The 18,659-nt window shown below is 37.8% G+C and overlaps 1 protein-coding gene and 1 long non-coding RNA gene across 2 annotated transcripts in view; one reads left to right on the top strand and one right to left on the bottom strand.

The window, feature by feature from the left end:
- The window catches only part of SLC25A32 (solute carrier family 25 member 32), a 49,500-nt gene extending 34,631 nt beyond the window's left edge, over nt 1-14,869 (top strand). Inside the window, exons 2-7 of the mRNA XM_004275314.3 lie at nt 1,222-1,372; nt 3,206-3,291; nt 4,578-4,738; nt 5,113-5,226; nt 5,553-5,698; nt 13,474-14,869. Coding sequence (XP_004275362.1) covers nt 1,222-1,372; nt 3,206-3,291; nt 4,578-4,738; nt 5,113-5,226; nt 5,553-5,698; nt 13,474-13,609 — 794 coding nt within the window. The 3' untranslated portion in view covers nt 13,610-14,869. The remainder of the gene's footprint in view (nt 1-1,221; nt 1,373-3,205; nt 3,292-4,577; nt 4,739-5,112; nt 5,227-5,552; nt 5,699-13,473) is intronic.
- A 2,203-nt stretch (nt 14,870-17,072) lies between these two features.
- Nucleotides 17,073-18,254, bottom strand: LOC125961722 (uncharacterized). Its single transcript, XR_007472650.1, has 3 exons — nt 17,868-18,254; nt 17,570-17,644; nt 17,073-17,166 (listed from the first exon to the last, which is right to left on the bottom strand). It is a non-coding gene; the product is annotated as an uncharacterized LOC125961722 (long non-coding RNA).
- Between the last annotated feature and the right edge of the window lie 405 nt (nt 18,255-18,659).

Below are 18,659 nucleotides of genomic sequence, written 5' to 3'. Positions count from 1 at the left end.
TTTGTTTTTTTGATGTTGAGTGATAGGAGCTGTTTATACATGTTGGATATTAACCACTTATCGGTCATATCATTTGCAAATATTTTCTCGCATTTGGTAGGTTGTCTTTTCGTTTCATCAATGGTTTCCTTTGCTGTGCAAAAGCTTTTAAGTTTAATTAGGTCCCATTTGTTTGTTTTTGCTTTTATTTCCTTTGTTTTAGGAGAAAGATTCAAAAAAATGTTGCTACAATTTATGTCAAAGAGTGTTCTGCCTATGTTTTCCTTTAGGAGTTTTATGGTATCTGGTATTACATTTAGTTCTTTAATCCATTTTGAGTTTAGTTTTGTATATGGTGTTAGAGAATGTTCTAATTTCATTCTTTTACATGTAGCTGTCCGGTTTTCCCAGCACACTTACTGAAGGGACTGTCTTTTCTCCATTGTATATTCTTACCTTCTTTGTCATAGATTAATTGACCATAAGTGGGTGGGTTTATTTCTGGGCTCTCCATGCTGTTCCATTTCTGTTCCATCCACAGAAAATTACTATGTGTAATTACACATAGTAATTTTCTGTGAATTGATAGTTTATGTAATTTGCCTATAAGTTTTTTAGAGGCTGTTTGTCATTTTCTTATTGATTTGTGAATCCTTTTTGTAAATTAGATATATTAACCCTATACTACAAATTGTTTTCAATCTCTTATTGGCTTGTGGAGTCTTTCATGAAATAGAAGTTATTTAAAATAAGCATTATCTTTTAAACTTCCAAAACAGATTTGAATTCTCCTTATTTAAGTAACACAGAATGTGTGTAGTATCAGTTTTTGTTTTACCCTATCATGTTTTATTAATTTAGAACTTTTGAGAGTAAGAAAACAATGGGATTTTCTACTTTCTATTCTGATTTGTGTGTGTGTGTGTGTGTGTGTGTGTTGGTGGGGACTGTAGCAAGAGAATTTCCAGGAAAGTTTATCCCATTCTCTACATTTGCTTTATCGCTCCTCACATCTTTATCCAAGTTTTTATTGAGGGTATACTACACACTTAAAACTTAGATAAATATATGAATTTATTAATTTAAAAATATCAAATCCTGGAAAATAATTTTATCTACCTAAAATTTTTTTCTTTTGAATTTACCTCCTTTCTGTGATTGATTGTGTGATATCTATATGTTTATATATAATTCAGAGCTAGAACTTTGCTCCCACCTAACTCTGTGTATCCTTTACTGCAGTGAGTGATGGATTGGAACTGAGACCGAAATATAAAGGAGTTTTGCATTGCTTGACCACCATTTGGAAACTTGATGGACTACGGGGACTTTACCAAGGAGTAACCCCAAATGTGTGGGGTGCAGGCTTATCCTGGGGACTCTACTTTTTCTTGTGAGTAGGTCTGGGAGATTTTACAGTAGTAAATAAAAAGGAATTTATGTTTTTAATGATTTTTTTAAAAATCAGTTGGTGAAGCAAGGTGAGTCATTTAATCAGTTTCTCTGCATTGGAAGGGCTAGAAAGAGCAGAATGGCATATTAGTCTCATTCTCTGTAAGCTATTATCAGAGGCATTTAGTCTGGAAAAAAGTTATTAATAAGAAGGTAAAAGGATGAGATGGAGAAACACTCTTCCAGAAGCCATTTCTGTGAGATGGATTCAGGAAGGTGGCTTCCCAAAATACATTGATTCATAATGAAGTTGGAAAAGCAGAAGAGGACAGATCTTGGAGTCCTCATAAGAACATGTATCACAGGATAGCCCTATGGGAACAGAAAGCCAAAGCCAGTGCATGACTGAAAGAGTCTGAGGCATGTTCTTTCTTACCTCCTATTTGACCTGCTCCTTCATCTTTGTAGCTCATTCATTTCCTCACTCCTTCACTGTCAGGTATCATTACCGTTTGTAATCACTGATATTGGATGCTTACTGAAGAAGCCACAGAAAGCACCTGTGGCAGCCATATTCAAGTTGTTGAGTGTACAAGGGCATGGACACAAAGTATTATCACACCGCAGTGGAGGAGTGCGTGCTGCTCTGAGCTTGCCTCTGATATCTGAAACTGAATCCATGAATGGGGAGGCTTTTGTTTTAATACAGCGCATTTTTAGAAAAACATCAGTACCCGGTATATTTGCCTTCTTCTCTTTTGTGTCTTACATTTTACTTGATCTCTCATAATCTTATGGCAGTATACAAACCAACCTTAAAATATTTCCTAAGTGAAATCAAAATATAAATCAGCCTTAATATTGTTTAAATATTTTTCCTATTTTCAGTTGTAAGACATTCCTAGATGGGCGAAACCGTATGTATAAAATTTATTATGTTAATAATTTCAGAGCTGTGTGGGTTCTTTAAAGAGAGTTTCTAAGGGCAAGCCATGTAAGGTTTATGTGTTGAAATTATCATAAAACAGTATACTTGTTTTATGATAGAATGGATTGGTCAAGTTTGGAAAGATTTATTTAGTTGAAGTCTTCTTCCTGGAGGAAAGTGGAAATTGGAGTTTGACAAAAAAGGTGATTTAACTCCCTTACTCAGAAGCATTTTGTGGCTGTTTTCTGCCAAGTAAAGCGTAAATGTCAGTGTGCCACTCAAGTGTAGCTCAGTTTGCCCTGTCTTCCCATCCACCCCTATAACTTTTGCTCATGCTTGTGTTTCCCTATTGAAACTGCACCTGTCTCTCCATACCTGGCTCCGTGTTGCCTCCTACACAAAGCCTTCTCTGATCTCAGTAATAGTTCCTGAATCTCTCATGGTACTGTTTGTGTTATCTTTTGTTATGATTTCTTGTGTGCCACTATGGTCCTTGTTAATCTGTTAGGTGGGATCCGTGGAGTGTTTTATGTATCAGAATTGCCAACCACAGTATCTGAACGTAATAGTTAGCTGCCCTTTTTTTGTCTGCCCAAGTGCTGCACCAGTATACCCTCCCCCTTCCAGTTTTCCTGTTTGCTGTTTTTATTAATGGTTGAACATGTGATGAAAATATTTTACATATGTATTGCCAGCCTACATATCTGGGGGGAGAGATGGTATAGTCTTACAGTAAACCATTTCCAGTAAATCCATTATTTGAAAAAGGTCTTGTTTTGTAGTTGGATTACGTATTGACTTCTACTTTTGAGGTATTTTTAAGTTACCCACACTTTAAAATAGAATTTACTGCTTTATGTCACCCATTCAAATATTTATACACCTGTTCATGTTTAATTCTTTTAGTTACAATGCCATCAAATCATATAAGACAGAAGGAAGAGCAGAAAGGTTAGAGGCAACAGAATATCTCATCTCAGCTGCTGAAGCTGGTAAGGTAGTGTGTGAAATATAAAACATCAACTTCCAACTTGATTTTCACTTTTGTTCTTTATTTGCTTTTTTTCCTATGAACACCTGAGTTTAAATATGCTCATCTAACTATACTAATCAGTTATCACATGAAATTTCTTAGAAGGTAAGTATTCTGATGGATTACTCTGGATAGATTTCAAGAATTTTACTTGTCTCAAAGGGTATAATATTTAGAAAGGTTACGACTCTCTAATTTAAGATGATTTGGTATAGTGTTTCTTCCATTAAAATATGATTTCAGTTTTCAAATTAAACAATTAAATAGTCTTGTTTAATTGCCTTATGTATGTGTAATATTCAGAAGGAAAAACAAAGTAGGACTCTTAAGTCTTTTAACTCCTACTTTGATACCTTGTTACCTTGGTGGGTTTTTTTTTTTCTTTTTGGCCGTGCTGCACGGCTTGTGGGATCTTAGTTTCCCAACCAGGGATTGAACCCAGGTCCTCAGCAGAGAAAGTGCTGAATCCACTGGACTGCCAGGGAATTCCCCACCTTGGTTTCTTAATGTTTACTGATTGTTTTTTAAGGCAAGAATTATCTTGCTCATTTTGAATACCTAGCTGCTAGCAGAGACCTGACTCACAATAGGACTCCATAAATACTTGTTGAATAAAGGACTACTTAGGAAACTTGGCAAATGAGAAACTTAACCATTTGATTTTTTTTTAACAAAATCATCACTATCTGTAAAGAATGTAAATATTTCTTTTAATATTACATAGTTATTTAATTTTTGAGGTGTTGTGGCTACTTTGAGTGGGTTTGAGGAAGAGGGTGATAAAGTTGGGGTGGGTATACGTGTGCACATGCACAGATGATTGAGCTGCTGGATTGCTGGTCCTTTTCCCCTAATCTTCAGCCCCTCTGGGTTGTACTGTGTCCTCCTCCTAAGTATATATATATCTCCTTATCAGCATCTGCTTCCCAGGACCTCGGTCTGTTCTCCACACTAGGCCACTTTGTTTAGGAGCCAGGACATCTTTGCTACCCTCACACCTCAAAGGGAAAGTGTTTCACATTTTCATCACCTTTTAAATTTATTTCTCACTAACCACATGGGGAACTTTTTAAGACCACCAAACACTATGTCTACCCATTAACCCTAGGTCTGTGCCTCAGGGACCACACCTTGCTGTTGCAGGTACAGCCCCATTCTTTATATAAATGGACTGTTCTTAATTCAGCTTGTCAGAAGTGAGAAAGTACCTGTATGCTGAGTAATATTATTTAAATCTGATTTCAGGAGCCATGACCCTCTGCATTACCAACCCATTATGGGTAACAAAAACTCGCCTTATGTTACAGTACGATGGTGTTGTTAATGCCTCACAGCGGCAATATAAAGGAATGTTTGATACACTTTTGAAAATATATAAGTATGAAGGTGTGCGTGGATTGTATAAGGTAATGAATTGTTATCAATATATTTTAATAGCTGACAATTGTAATTTCCCTTGGCTCTATTGTCTGAGTTCGGAATGACCTGTACTCAGTCCTGAAAAGAAACCAGACTTAGGCAAGGAACAATTTAATGACAACCGAAATCTGTATTGAAATTGTACTTTAAACTGTTTATCCTCATTACCATAAGAAGTATCATCGTGACACTGGTGGGTGTGTGAAGGACTGTCTAAAATAAAACTTTGTTGAGTAACCATTTCTCTAAGTCACACATTGAGGTCACTCATTCCTTACTCCCCTCCCCGGAAGCTGTGGTCCCTTGGAAACTCGCTTAGTTTAGCCTTTTTTTTTTTTTTTCTTCACTTGTTCCTTTCTAGGGGTTTATTCCTGGGCTGTTTGGAACATCACATGGTGCCCTTCAGTTTATGGCATATGAATTGTTGAAACTGAAATACAACCAACATACCAATAGATTACCAGAAGCACAGTTGGTAAGGTGATACTTGAAAAAACACTGGTATTTATTTTTATGGGAATTTAATAGATGGAAATTTTGTCACGTTTACTTTGGTAGTATTGCTATGATGATAAGTACTGATTCTGCCACTAATTTAATTTATAGTTAAATACTTTACAGGATAATGGCACACAACTGTAAAAAATAGAACCCCATTGAAAGACCTTGTTTCAAGAGGGGAAACAGTATTTTTCACTTGTGGATCCACTTCAGTGTTGGTTTCCCTATGTAAATTTTACTTCTATATTTTTAAAGAAACCCTACCTAAAGAAAAACAAATGTTTTCTGTTGTCATTTTAGAGCACGGTAGAATATATATCAGTTGCAGCACTATCCAAAATATTTGCTGTGGCAGCAACATACCCATACCAAGTTGTAAGAGCTCGTCTGCAGGATCAACACATGTTTTACAATGGTGTATTGGATGTAATCACAAAGACATGGAGGTAAGAGTATGTGGTATATCAAAATGGCTCTTAGGAGGTACCTTGTAAATCTTAAACCGTCCAGTTGACATCATTAGTTTTATAGCAAAGACCAGTGTCTGTGGTGAAAACATGGCTGATGGACCCTTCCTCCCCATATCCCATTTACTCCATAGAAAACCATGAGCCTCGACTTCTTCATCTATAAAATTTGAATATCTAGGTTGACAGAGTTGTTTATAAAAATCAAATGAGATGTGTGAAAGTACCTTGACAAATTAATTAAAATTTAGGTATTATAGAATATTTGAATGGCATTGAACATAGGAAGTCATAAAAAACCTAGTTTAATAGAATTAAGAAGGCCCCGGGGGGGGCGGGGTCAAGATGGCAGACTAGGAGGACGCGGAGTTCTTGACTCCTCACAACTAGGACACCTACCAGGCACTGGTGGGGGACCACAGACACCTAAGGGGATGAGAGGAGCCCCCGAGCAACCAGACCCCAGGGAATATTAATCAGGGTGCGGTCTCCCGGAGGTCCTGATCTCGGAGCCAAGACCCAGCTCTACCCAACTGCCTGCAAACTCCAGTACTAGACACCTCAGGCCAAACAACCAGTAAGGCAGGAACACGGCCCCACCCATCAAAAAAGGCAAGACAACAAAAAAAATGTTACGAACGAAGGAGCAAAGTAAAAACCTACAAGACCAAATAAATGAAGAGGAAATAGGCGACCTACCTGAAAAAGAATTCAGAGTAATGAGAGTAAAGATATCCAAAATCTCCGAAATAGAACGGAGAAAGTACAAGAAATGTTTAACAAAGACCTAGAAGAACTAAAGGACAAACAAACAGTGATGAACAACACAATAACTGAAATGAAAAATACACTAGAAGGAATCAGTAGCAGAACAACTGAGACAGAAGAGCAAATAAGTGAGCTGGAAGGTAGAATGGTGGAAATAACTGCCAAGGAGCAGAATAAAGAAAAAAGAATGAAAAGAAATGAAAACAACCTAAGAGACCTCTGGGACAACATTAAATGCACCAACATTCGCATTATAGAGGTCCCAGAAGGAGAAGGGAGAGAGAAAGGACCTGAGAAAATATTTGAAGAGATTATAGTAGAAAACTTCCCTAACGTGGGAAAGGAAATAGCCACCCAAGTCCAGGAAGCACAGAGAGTCCCAGGCAGGATAACCCAGGGAGAAACACGCCAAGACACAGTAATCAAACTAACAAAAATGAAATTAAAGAACAAATATTAAAAGCAGCAGAGGAAAAGCAACAAATAACATAGAAGGGAATCCCTGTAAGGTTATCAGCAGACTTTTCAGCAGAAGTTCTGCAGGCCAGAAGAGAGTGGCAGGATACATTTAAAGTGATGAAAGGGAAAAACCTACAACCCAGCAAGGATCTCATTCAGCTTCGATGGAGAAATCAAAAGCTTTACAGACAAGCAAAAGCTAAAGAAAATTCACCACCACCAAACCAGCTTTACAACAAATGCTAAAGGAACTTCTCTAGGCAGGAAACACAAAAGAAGAAGCAGACCCGCAAAAACAAACCCAAATCAATTAAGAGAATGGTAATAGGAACATACATGTCGATAATCACCTTGAATGTAAATGAATTAAATGCTCCAACCAAAAGACACAAACTGGCTGAGTGGATACAAAAAGGAGACCCATATATATACTGTTTACAAGAGACCCACTTGAGACCTAGGGACACATACAGACTGAAAGGGAGTGGATGGAAAAAATATTCCATGCAAATGGAAATCACTGGAGTAGCAATACTAGTTTCAGATAAAATAGACTTTAAAATAAAGACTCTTATAAGAGATAAGGAAGGGCACTACATAATGATCAGGGGATTAATCCAAGAAGAAGATATAACAATTATAAATATATATGCACCCAACATAGGAGCACCTCAATACATAAGGCAAATACTAACAGCCATAAAATGAGAAATCAACAGTAACACATTCATAGTAGGGGACTTTAACACCCCACTTTCACCAATGGACAGATCATCCAAAATGAAAATAAATAAGGAAACACAGCTTTAAATGACAGGATAGACCAGATAGACTTAATTGATATTTCTAGGACATTCCATCTGAAAGCGGACGAAAACACACTCCAGGATACATCACATCTCGTGTCACAAATCAATCCTCGGAAAATTTAAGAAAATTGAAGTTGTATCAAGCATCTTTTCCAACCACAACGCTATGAGATTAGATTATAGGAAAAAAACTGTAAAAAACACAAACACATGGAGGCTAAACAGTGCGCTGCTAAATAACCAAGAGACCACTGAAGAAATCAAAGAGTAAATTTAAAAATACCTAGAAAGAAGTGACAACGAAAACACGACGACCCAAAACCTGTGGGACACAGCAGAAGCAGTTCTAAGAGGGAAGTTTATAGCAATTCAGTCTCACATCAAGAAACAAGAAAAATCTCAATCTAACCTTATGCCCAAAGCAACTAGAAAAAGAAGAACAAAGAAAACCCAGTTAGTAGAAGGAAAGAAATCATAAAGATCAGAGCAGAAACAAATGAAATAGGAATGTAGCAAACCATAGCAAAGATCAATAACACTAAAAGTTGGTTCTTTGAGAAGATAAACAAAATTGATAAACCTTTAGCCAGACTCATCAAGAAAAAAAGGGAGAGGACTCAAACCAATAAAATTAGAAATGAAAAAGGAGAAGTTACAACAGACACCACAGAAATACAAAGGATCATAAGAAACTATTACAAGCAACTCTATGCCAATAAAATGGACAACCTGGAAGAAATGGACAAATTCTTGGAAAGGTACAACTTTCCAAGACTGAACTAGGAAGAATTAGAAAATACAAACAGATCAATCACAAGTAATGAAATTGAAACTGTGATTAAAAATCTTCCAACAAACAAAAGTCCAGGACCAGATGGCTTCACAGGCAAATTCTATCAAACATTTAGAGAAGAGCTAACACCTATCCATCTCAAACTCTTCCAAAAAACTGCAGAGGGAGGAACACTCCCAAACTCGTTCAATGAGTCCACCATCACCCTGATCCCAAAACCAGACAAAGATGTCACAAAGAAAGAAAATTACAGACCAGTATCACTGATGAACATAGATGCAGAAATCCTCAACAAAATACTAGCAATTCAAATCCAACAGTACATTAACAGGATCATACACCATAATCAAGTGGGATTTACCCCAGGGATACAAGGATTTTTCAGTATCAGCAAGTCATTGTGATACACCATATGAACAGATTAAAGAGTAGAAACCATATGATCATCTCAACAGATGCAGAAAAAGCTTCTGACAAAATTCAACACCCATTTATGATAAAAACTCTCCGGAAAGTGGGCATGGAGGGAACCTACCTCAACATAATAAAGGCCATATACAACAAACCCACAGCAGACATCATTCTCAATGGTGAAAAACAAAGCATTTCCTCTACACTCCGGAACAGGACAAGGATGTGCACTCTCACCACTATTATTCAACATAGTATTGGAAGTCGTAGCCACGGAATCAGAGAAGAAAAAGAAAGAAAAGGAATACAAATTGGAAAAGAAGTGAAATTGTCATTGTTTGCAGATGACATGATACTATACATAGATAATCCTAAAGATGCCACCAGAAAACTACTAGAACTAATCAATGAATTTGGTAAGGTTGCAGGATACAAAATTAATGCACAGAAATCTCTTGAATTTCCTATACACTAAGAAAGAAAAATCAGAAAGAGAAATTAAGGAAGCAGTCGCATTTACCATTGCAACAAAAAGAATAAAATACCTAGGAATTAACCTACCTAAGGAGACAAAAAGACCTATACTCGGAAAACTAAGACACTGATGGGCATTTCCCTCTTTTCCCTTATGTTCTTCTCCTCTTACACCAAAATGACTGCTGTTGCCAAAAACACAAACACAACCCGCGAGTTAGAATCTAGTCCAGCATCATCTGTCTCTGGCAACCTGGCCTCCAGCTGCTGCCTGGTTTAGCATCTTTTAATGTAGAAACCCTCTTTTCTGTTCTCAAAATCAGTAAATGCTTTGTTTCAAAAGCTTCTTATATTTCTGCTGCAGGTCAGTGGACCTGGCACAGATTTTCTTACCCTGGCCTCATCGTACCTTCCCTGACTTGAGGAAACATTTGGATAACAACAGGCAGAGAAAGAAAAACCCCAGTGGGATGTTTTCTCGTTGAATACAAGACCCTCGGTTGAAGGTTTTTAGATCTTTTCATCCAGAGGAATCCCCTTTACACCTCACATAGCGGGTAACCAAAACTGAAGTGTACCGGCTTGGGGTATCATAGGGAACAGAAGAGCATCGCTTCCAGTACAGGTCACAGACATGGGATGGGAGAAAGGCTTCGTTGTCTGTCGTCTTGTGGAAAGAGGATCTTAGCATAAAAGGCTGCCTCGCTGTGGCTGGTGCATGCCCGTGGTCACCTGCATGGTCACCTTTGGGTTCCATAGTTTGGATGCTGAATGAGCCATTAGGAAATGCAGGCATTTCCCACACCAGCTAGAATAGCCACGCGGTACGATCCTGGGTTCCTGCCATCAGGAGGAAGTTACGAGATCTTCCCACTGCTTCCCAAGCCCTCTTCTCTTATAGGCATTTCTGGAAAGCCTATTAGAAAAGCAAAGAGAATCCGAATCCAGCTTCCCTCCCCAACCCTACCCCAAGAGTCAAAGTAGATGGTGTTGTGTGAACATTTATATATATACACACATATGTTTGCTCTGGTTTAGTTTCATATATACAAGTACACGTTTATGTATTGTGCCCTAAATAATAATAACAATACTAGGGAAGGTTTTTCCCAAGCTTCTTGTTCCTTGGTTCTGGCTTACACTGGGGACTGTGCCACTGACCTGGCTTAGTGTTCCGGTCGGGGTTTGGGGAGAACAGAGTAGCCAGGCACCCTGGGGGAGGTGGGGACCGCAGGGGCAAGTGTCTCAGAAAGTGAGCAGTGCATACTCCCAACCCCAGAAAGGTGACTTAGACAAACCAGGGGAGCAGGGCTCTTGCTCAGGAACCCCAGGTTTGCTTTGCTTTCAGGCCTGTGTTTACCCCTTCCCCCCACCCCAGGTCTGTTACCACAACTCCCTGGTGTCTCTTGGTGTTTAGTATGTCTGTAGGACAGTGGAATCCTTAGTCTCTCCAGAAAGGGCCCTCAGCATGGCCTTGAAGGCCTGACCAGTGAATTAAGGGATTCTGCACCCCACTTTTCCTGGTCCGTTAAGCTTGGGGTAGAGGGCGGCAGGCGGGTCCCCAGGCGTGGTACAGAGGCCAGAGCTGTGCCAGAACGGTGCGCCTGTCCACCTCCAGGCTTCCTGCCATGAAGCCTTGTGTTTGCCTCTGTTTTTAACCTGTGGTGTTGTTATTTAATTGCGTAACTTTGTTTTTCCGTTACTGTGAAAGTAAGGTGTTGTACTTTTAATTTTTTTTAACAAATGTTACCGTTCTTATTTAAGAGAATAAATTCCAAACAGTCTTAAAAACAAACCAAAAAAAGACACTAATGAAAGAAATCAAAGATGATACAAACAGATGGGGAGATATACCATGTTCTTGGATTGGAAGAATCAACATTGTGAAAATGACTATACTACCCAAAGCAATCTACAGATTCAGTGTAATCCCTATCAAACTACCAATGGCTTTTTTTTTTTTCACAGAATTAGAACCAAAAGTTTTACAGTTTGTATAGAAACACAAAAGTCCCCTAATAGCCAAAGCAATCTTGAGAAAGAAAAACAGAGCTGGAGCAATATCAAGACAGTATGGTACTGGCACAAAAACAGAAAGATCAATGGAACAGGATAGAAAGCCCAGAGATAAACCCACGCACCTGTGGTCATCTAATCTATGACAAAGGAGGCAAGAATATACAGTGGAGAAAAGACAGCCTCTTCAGTAAGTGGTGCTGGGAAAACTGGACAGCTACATGTAGAAGAATGAAATTAGAACACTCCTTAATACCATACACAAAAATAAACTCAAAATGGATTAAAGACCTAAATGTAAGGCCAGACATTATAGAACTCTTAGAGGAAAACATAGGAAAAACACTCTTTGACATAAATCACAGCAAGATCTTTTATGACCCACCACCTAGAGTAATGAAAATAGAAATAAAATAAGCAAATGGGACCTAATGAAATTTAAAACTTTTGCACAGCAAAGGAAACCATAAAGAAGACGAAGACTAACCCTCAGAATGGGAGAAAATATTTGCCAACGAAACAACTGACAGAGGATTAGTCTCCAAAATACACAAACAGCTCATGTAGCTCAATATCAAAAAAACAAAAAATCCAATCAAAAAATGGGCAGAAGACCTAAATAGACATTTCTCCAAAGAAGATATACAGATTGCCAACAAACACATGAAAGCATACTCAACATCATTAACCATTAGAGAAATGCAAATCAAAACTACAGTGAGGTATCACCTCACACCAGTCAGAATGGCCATCATCAAAAAATCTATAAACAATAAATGCTGGAGAGGGTGTGGAGAAAAGGGACCCCGCTTGCACTGTTGGTGGGAATGTGAATTGATACAGCCACTGTGAAGAAAAGTCTGGAGGTTCCTTAAAAAACTAAAAATAGAACTACCCTATGACCCAGCAATTCTACTACTGGGCATATACCCTGAGAAAACCACAATGCAAAAAGGCACATGTAACCCAGTGTTCATTGTAGCACTATTTGTAAATAGCCAGCTCATGGAAACAACCTAAATGTCCATGGTCAGATGCATGGATAAAGAAGATGTGGTACATATATACTATGGAATATTACTCAGCCATAAAAAGAAACAAAATTGGGTCATTTGTAGAGATGTGGATGGACCTAGAGTCTGTCATACGGAGTGAAGGAAGTCAGAGAAAAACAGATATCGTATATTAATGCGTGCATGTGGAATCATAGATGAACCTATTTCCAGGGCAGGAATAGAGACACAGATGTAGAGAACGGACGTGTGGACATGTTGGCGGGGGGAAGGGGAGGATGGAATGAATTGGGAAATTAGGTTTGACATAAATACACTACCATGTGTAAAATAGCTAGCTCATGGGACCCTGCTATATAGCTCACGGAGCTCAGCTCCTTGCTCTGTGTTGACGTAGATGGGTGGGATGGGGGGGTGGGAGGTCCAAGAGTGAGGGGTATATGTATGCATATAGCTGATTCACTTCATTGCATAGCAGAAACTAACACAACATTGTGAAGCAATTATACTCCAATTTAAAAAAAGAAAAGGAAAAAAGGCCCCACATCTGCTACTGGTAGCAGAACTTTCGCAAACACTTGTTTCCATGTATGGAAGACATGCATGTCTTCAGTGTGGGGATGTTTAAATTGTTATAGGTATACATCCCCACGTTTCTTTTTAATTCTAAAAGGCCAGAACAGAGTATTTAAACATTTAAATTCAGTTCACTTTAGTAAATATATATATTGAGAAAGTAAGTGAAAAGTTTCAAGGCTTTATTCCAATTCTAGGCATTAAGAAAATAAAGTTTTATTTTTGTGTGCTATGTTTAGTGTTGTCTAGCATTTTTATTAGTTTTGAGATGTTTAATGCCTGCATTAGATCAGCTAATACTGTTACATGTTCACACATTTAAGGGCATTTGAAAGATGTTTATAATTTTATCTTCAGGCTAGCTCTGTAGGAAATTAAGTATATATGTGTATATATGTATATATCTGTATATATCCTTTTTTTCTCTCTCTAAAGGAAAGAAGGCATCGGTGGATTTTACAAAGGAATTGCCCCCAATTTGATTAGAGTGACTCCAGCCTGCTGTATTACCTTTGTGGTATATGAAAATATCTCACATTTTTTACTTGGCCTTAGAGAAAAGAAAAAGTAAACTAAAAGAAGATAATTCCAGTACATCTGCCCAAGGCAGCCATGTGCTCCTTTGTATTTGAGACATGAAACTCAGAAGAATGCTGCACAGCAACATGGCTCATAATTGAATTCGGTCTATAATCATTAGAAGTCACAGAACTGCTAAGCCTTCACAATGTTTTTCTGCTTTTGCTTTCCCCATACGTATGGGACTTGGCTTCCTCTACCTGAAATGGTTGCCAGCAACACGACAGTAAAACTGACACCAAATGGAGAGTTTCACAGATTTTCTCCATTTCATTGTCCACGTAGAAGCTGATTTGCAGCATTTGCTGAATGGATTTGAAGACCGCTCCTTTTTCTGAACTCATTTGTATTGGCTTTAAAATCAACCTCTGTGCAATAGCAAAAAAAAAGGCTTCTTAAAAGATGTCATTGCTGTTTCGAGTGTTTGCTGGGAAAGAAGTTGCCCAAATCCTGACCATTTTTGAAACGGGAAAGTTTGGTGGGGGAAAAAAATCCACTGTAAATGTGCTTTTGTTTTAATTCATTTGGAATGCAGTTATGTACTTCTCTTAATTTGAGAAGTACCTGACATCTGTTGTCACTCCATCACTAATTTTTTTTCCCAGAAGCTCTTTCATCATTTAAAATGTAATCCTGGATCACATTATTTTTCGGCATAGGTACTTAGTGTCTTTTTATAAAATCTGAACTAGGATCCAGCTGTGTCAGCCCTTAGCATATTTGTCTATAAATCACTTTACTGGTGTTGCTAATAGATCACCTTATATAGATACTAGAATGACTGGGGTACATTTGTTGATAAACTGTATGGAAATGAGAAGCTTTAGCTTTCTACTTCAGATTTCAGATATGTGAGTCCAGATCCCAAATAAGTTACCAGTCTACACTGGTTGCTCAAATTCAGGTTTAAATACAAATTACAGTAAAGGCCATTATTGATTTTACTTTTGAGTTACGGTAATTTTTCTATAAATATAAAGGCCTGCCCCAAAAAGGTGCCAGAATGATACTAACATTTTTATTTACGTAAACATGTATGAATGCTTTTTGCAGTACCATCTATTTGTTATAAATAAAATACTGTGGCTGTCAAAGCCATATTTAGATGGTTCTTTGAAAAGAGGTCTATTTTTTTAAATATTTTGAAAATGGCTTTGTTTTAAAAATAAAGATAAGTACCTAATTGTATTTACTGTATCTCGTTACATGCAGAGGAATGCATTATAAATTAAATGTGATGTATTTTCCTCTTTCTGAATAATACTATTATTCACATGAAATCCTGATAATAGTCCCTGTATGGAAAGACAAGTTGCAGTTGATATTTGGAGTTTTAGAGGTAGTGCCATTATTTGAATGCCTCCTGTGTACCCCTAAATTAATAAGCCATAATTCCTGTCCTCTGAGAGCATACAGGCTTGTGGGATGAATAAGCATTAAATAACTACAGTTCTAGATTAAGAACACGCAAGAAGATTTCTACAAGCCCTGCACGAGTTCTGAGAAGAGAATTCATTCCACTCGATCAACGGTTACAGCACTCTTTCCTGCGCTGTGCCATGTATGTTACCAAGCATTGAGGATATGGCAGTAAATGAGCTACAAAACATTCCTGCCCTCAGGGAATTTTCATTTTAGTGTGAAGTGACAAAACATAAATATGCATAATATAATTTCAAATATTAAATGCTAGAAGTAAAACTAAGGAGTTGGGAATAGTGTTGCTATGCTAGGTAGGACAGCTGGGGTCAGGAAAGGTCTCTGAGGAGGTAGTATTTGAAACATTTTGACATATGGGAGGAAGCAAGCCACTATGAGATGTTGACAAAAATCAGTCAACCTAAGGAATGGAAACTGTTATTTGAGCCAAATTTGGATATTACAACCCAGGAAGAGCATCTCAGAAAGCTCTGAGAAGTGAAGTAAAGACACAGTTATAGAAGTTTGTTGAGACAGAAGGCTATACATTTAGATGACGTGTTGTTGATAGTTTACACAATCCAAGTCTAAGCATCATCTTGGCCCCTTACAAGATCAAGAAGGAATACTATCTTTTAAGGAGTTGTCTTTCTGATGCTAGGAGAGTGTTGCTCTCTATGGTTGAGCAGGTATCTCTGCCAATGGGGAAGGTTTGGCCGATGCATAATGCAGATACACAATGCATAGTAGGGGGGAGAGAGGCCACCAAAGGGCAGAGAAAAGTTTAAGTTTTTCTTGTCTTGCCATAAAATATGACCTTTAATGATCAATGGGGGGAAATTGTGAAATAATCTTTCAGTAGAAAGTGTTAGGTGATCAAATATTCGGTCCCTCAAAACCAGGATGGCTGCTTGCCTGTCCCTTGATGCCTGGTCTTAATGGCCCGATTCTCTCCTTTCGGGGGAGTTGTACTAGCAGGATGTTTGGCAAGGACTGACATTCAATTCTAAGTTGTCCAGTAAGACTTAAACCAATTTTCCTCACATGTGTGTGGGGTATGTCCATTATTTTATATAGAACTACAGATGTGATCTATAGTTTCAAGTCATTTAGACATTATCTTAGTACGAGTAGGTGACACAGCATGAAAGGCAGGAAAGTATCAACTTATAAGTTCCACAAACTAAATTGGTGGTAGTAGCAATATCATTAGCAAAGATTTAAGCCAAAATCCTCCTAAACAAAACCATTTTCCTAATATTTCCCCTAAACTAGGAAGAGGATTGTTCAGAGCAGAAATCTGACACTTCATGGGTCATAAGATGAGTAAACAAATATCATGGATAAATGTTCATGCCATTTGGAAAACTGGTAGTAACCAGAGTACTCACATTACAGATTGACAGGGGCTGTTTCCACGGTAGCCATAGGTGACCTTGAGCCCAAGGGAAACCAGTTTTTTATCTTCTTAACCAACCTGGGGAGAGCCAAGGTCATAAACTTGTTCAGTAAATCCATTGGGTCCTGTTAGGAGCTACCCAATATTCAACATCTAATAAAAAAGGAGTATTATGGCCAGGTTCAGAACATGCACCGTTAATTGGCCAGGTAAGAGGGTATCAGTTAGTGATATTGGTGGCAATGTTAGCTTGCATGGTGCTAGAGTTTCGTTTGAAATAAAATGTCTAAGAACCATCCAGTTAGAGCTTTGGAGAGGAGAAATGCACCAAGGCAACCTGGGAGTACTGGTAATTGGCCACAAACCCAGCAATTGGATTGATTTTTTTTTTTTGAAACTTGCATGGGATTGAGCCCAAGAAATACATTTGGTTCATTAGCAAAAGTCTGAGCAATTGTCAAAGTAATCAGTATACCGACCTGCTCTGGCATCTTGGGTCAGCTGTCTACTTCTGATGTAATATTCTCATCCTGGTCTGGTAGTGCTGGTCTTAGTCTAAGTCAGGTGTCAGAAATTGCAGTTGCAGTTCATTCGGTTGTAGAGGTCTGATAAGGTCCCCTCCGAAGTGGCCCAAAAGAGTCCTTTATCTGATGTCTTCTCCAGTATGCATAACCTGGTTGCAGGTCATGATGCATCTTGATCTTCTTCCAAAGTTAGATTACTGTGATAAACTTCAGAAACAGTGTCTTTTTAATGACTAAATTAACAAGGAGTTATCTGGGAAGTGAGTCTTCGCCAGTAAATACAGACATCAATTAACAAAACTAGAATTCTGTATTCACTGAAACAATCTTTTTCTCTCTAAAAGTACCCTCATTTCTACAAAATATAGCCAAATTAAGACTTATTTGTTTGCAAAATAAGTCTGGGTAATTGACCACATAGACTTTTAAATTGGCTGTGCTGGAACTTTTCATAAAGATTCTCAGATTGAACTTTAAAAACCTCAGGGCTAGGAAACCCATACCAAAGGTATGTCATACATTCAACCTGTGATATTTATAGATTTGGGTGATGGATTTAGGCGAATTCCTCTCTTCTCGAGGTCCCCAAAATACAGTGAGTTTCCTGTACCTTTTAGGAGGTGGCCTTCCTTACAGGCCTGATAAAGCTGCTGGGAACCTAAGCGTTTCCAAATTCTGGAGGCATCTAGTAGAGAGAAAAGATAAGGTTTCAGTTCTACTTACAGAGGTATATTTCAAAGGTTTCCTTATATCTGGAAAACAGATTAAAACCCAGTAATATTTCAGACAAAAACCAAAAATTATAACCACAGTCTGTTCACCCACTCCTGTGTGACTAGTCCTTGATCTTAATCTTCTGGTAACAGTTACATGAAGCCATCCAGTTGATTAGAATTCTAATTTCTTACCCAGTTCAGCAGTATGATGTGAAAATTATCAGAAATCTGTTCACGTCAAAAAGTACTCTCTGTGGATCTTCTTGAAGATGAAGCATTTTGCAAAAAGAGTACAATGATAACTGCCTATAAACGTCAAAAGACTTAAAAAGTCAAGGTTAAAGACCTGATTATAATGCAATTGGAAAACTTGGTTACTGCTGTGACACACAACAATTTAAGATAATTACTAAAATTATGACTGATATAATTTTTACCAGGACCTACCAGAATTTTAGGAGTTCCATATAATTTCTAGAATATGTATGTTGGTAACATTTACCCATAGGGTACAATCTAAGAAGTTTCATCACCACCTATTTGACAATGCTTCCCATGTAATTTAACATACCAAAGAAGCCTAAGTAGTTTAATATTCCTCTCTCTGAGATGGAGAGAAAACAAATATTTTGAGGTATTCTAGGGACCCTTTGGAAAACTTCAAAATTAGCTAGAGGTCAGATGAGCTTCATTTAGGATTTTATCTTTGGGAAGTTTGTCAAAAATATCAAGAAGTTTTACAACACTTGGTCAAATAGAATCACAGGTCACTGTGAAACAACACCCATTCACATAACTAAAGTGACAATAGAAGATCTCACTAGCAAATACAGATCACTTAAACACAAAGAAACTCACAATCTATTATCAAAAACAGTTCAGTATTTTAAGAAAACTTTGTCCTTTCAGAGAACCAAATTCAGGTTTTGTACCACTTTACTTTTAAAATTCACTTTCTTAATTAAGTTCAATCTTATCTAATTT

The sequence above is a fragment of the Orcinus orca genome, chromosome 17 (assembly GCF_937001465.1).
Source record: "Orcinus orca chromosome 17, mOrcOrc1.1, whole genome shotgun sequence".
Lineage (NCBI taxonomy): Eukaryota > Metazoa > Chordata > Mammalia > Artiodactyla > Delphinidae > Orcinus > Orcinus orca.
Note: the sequence above shows the minus strand (reverse complement) of the source record. Positions and strands in the feature narration are given on the sequence as shown.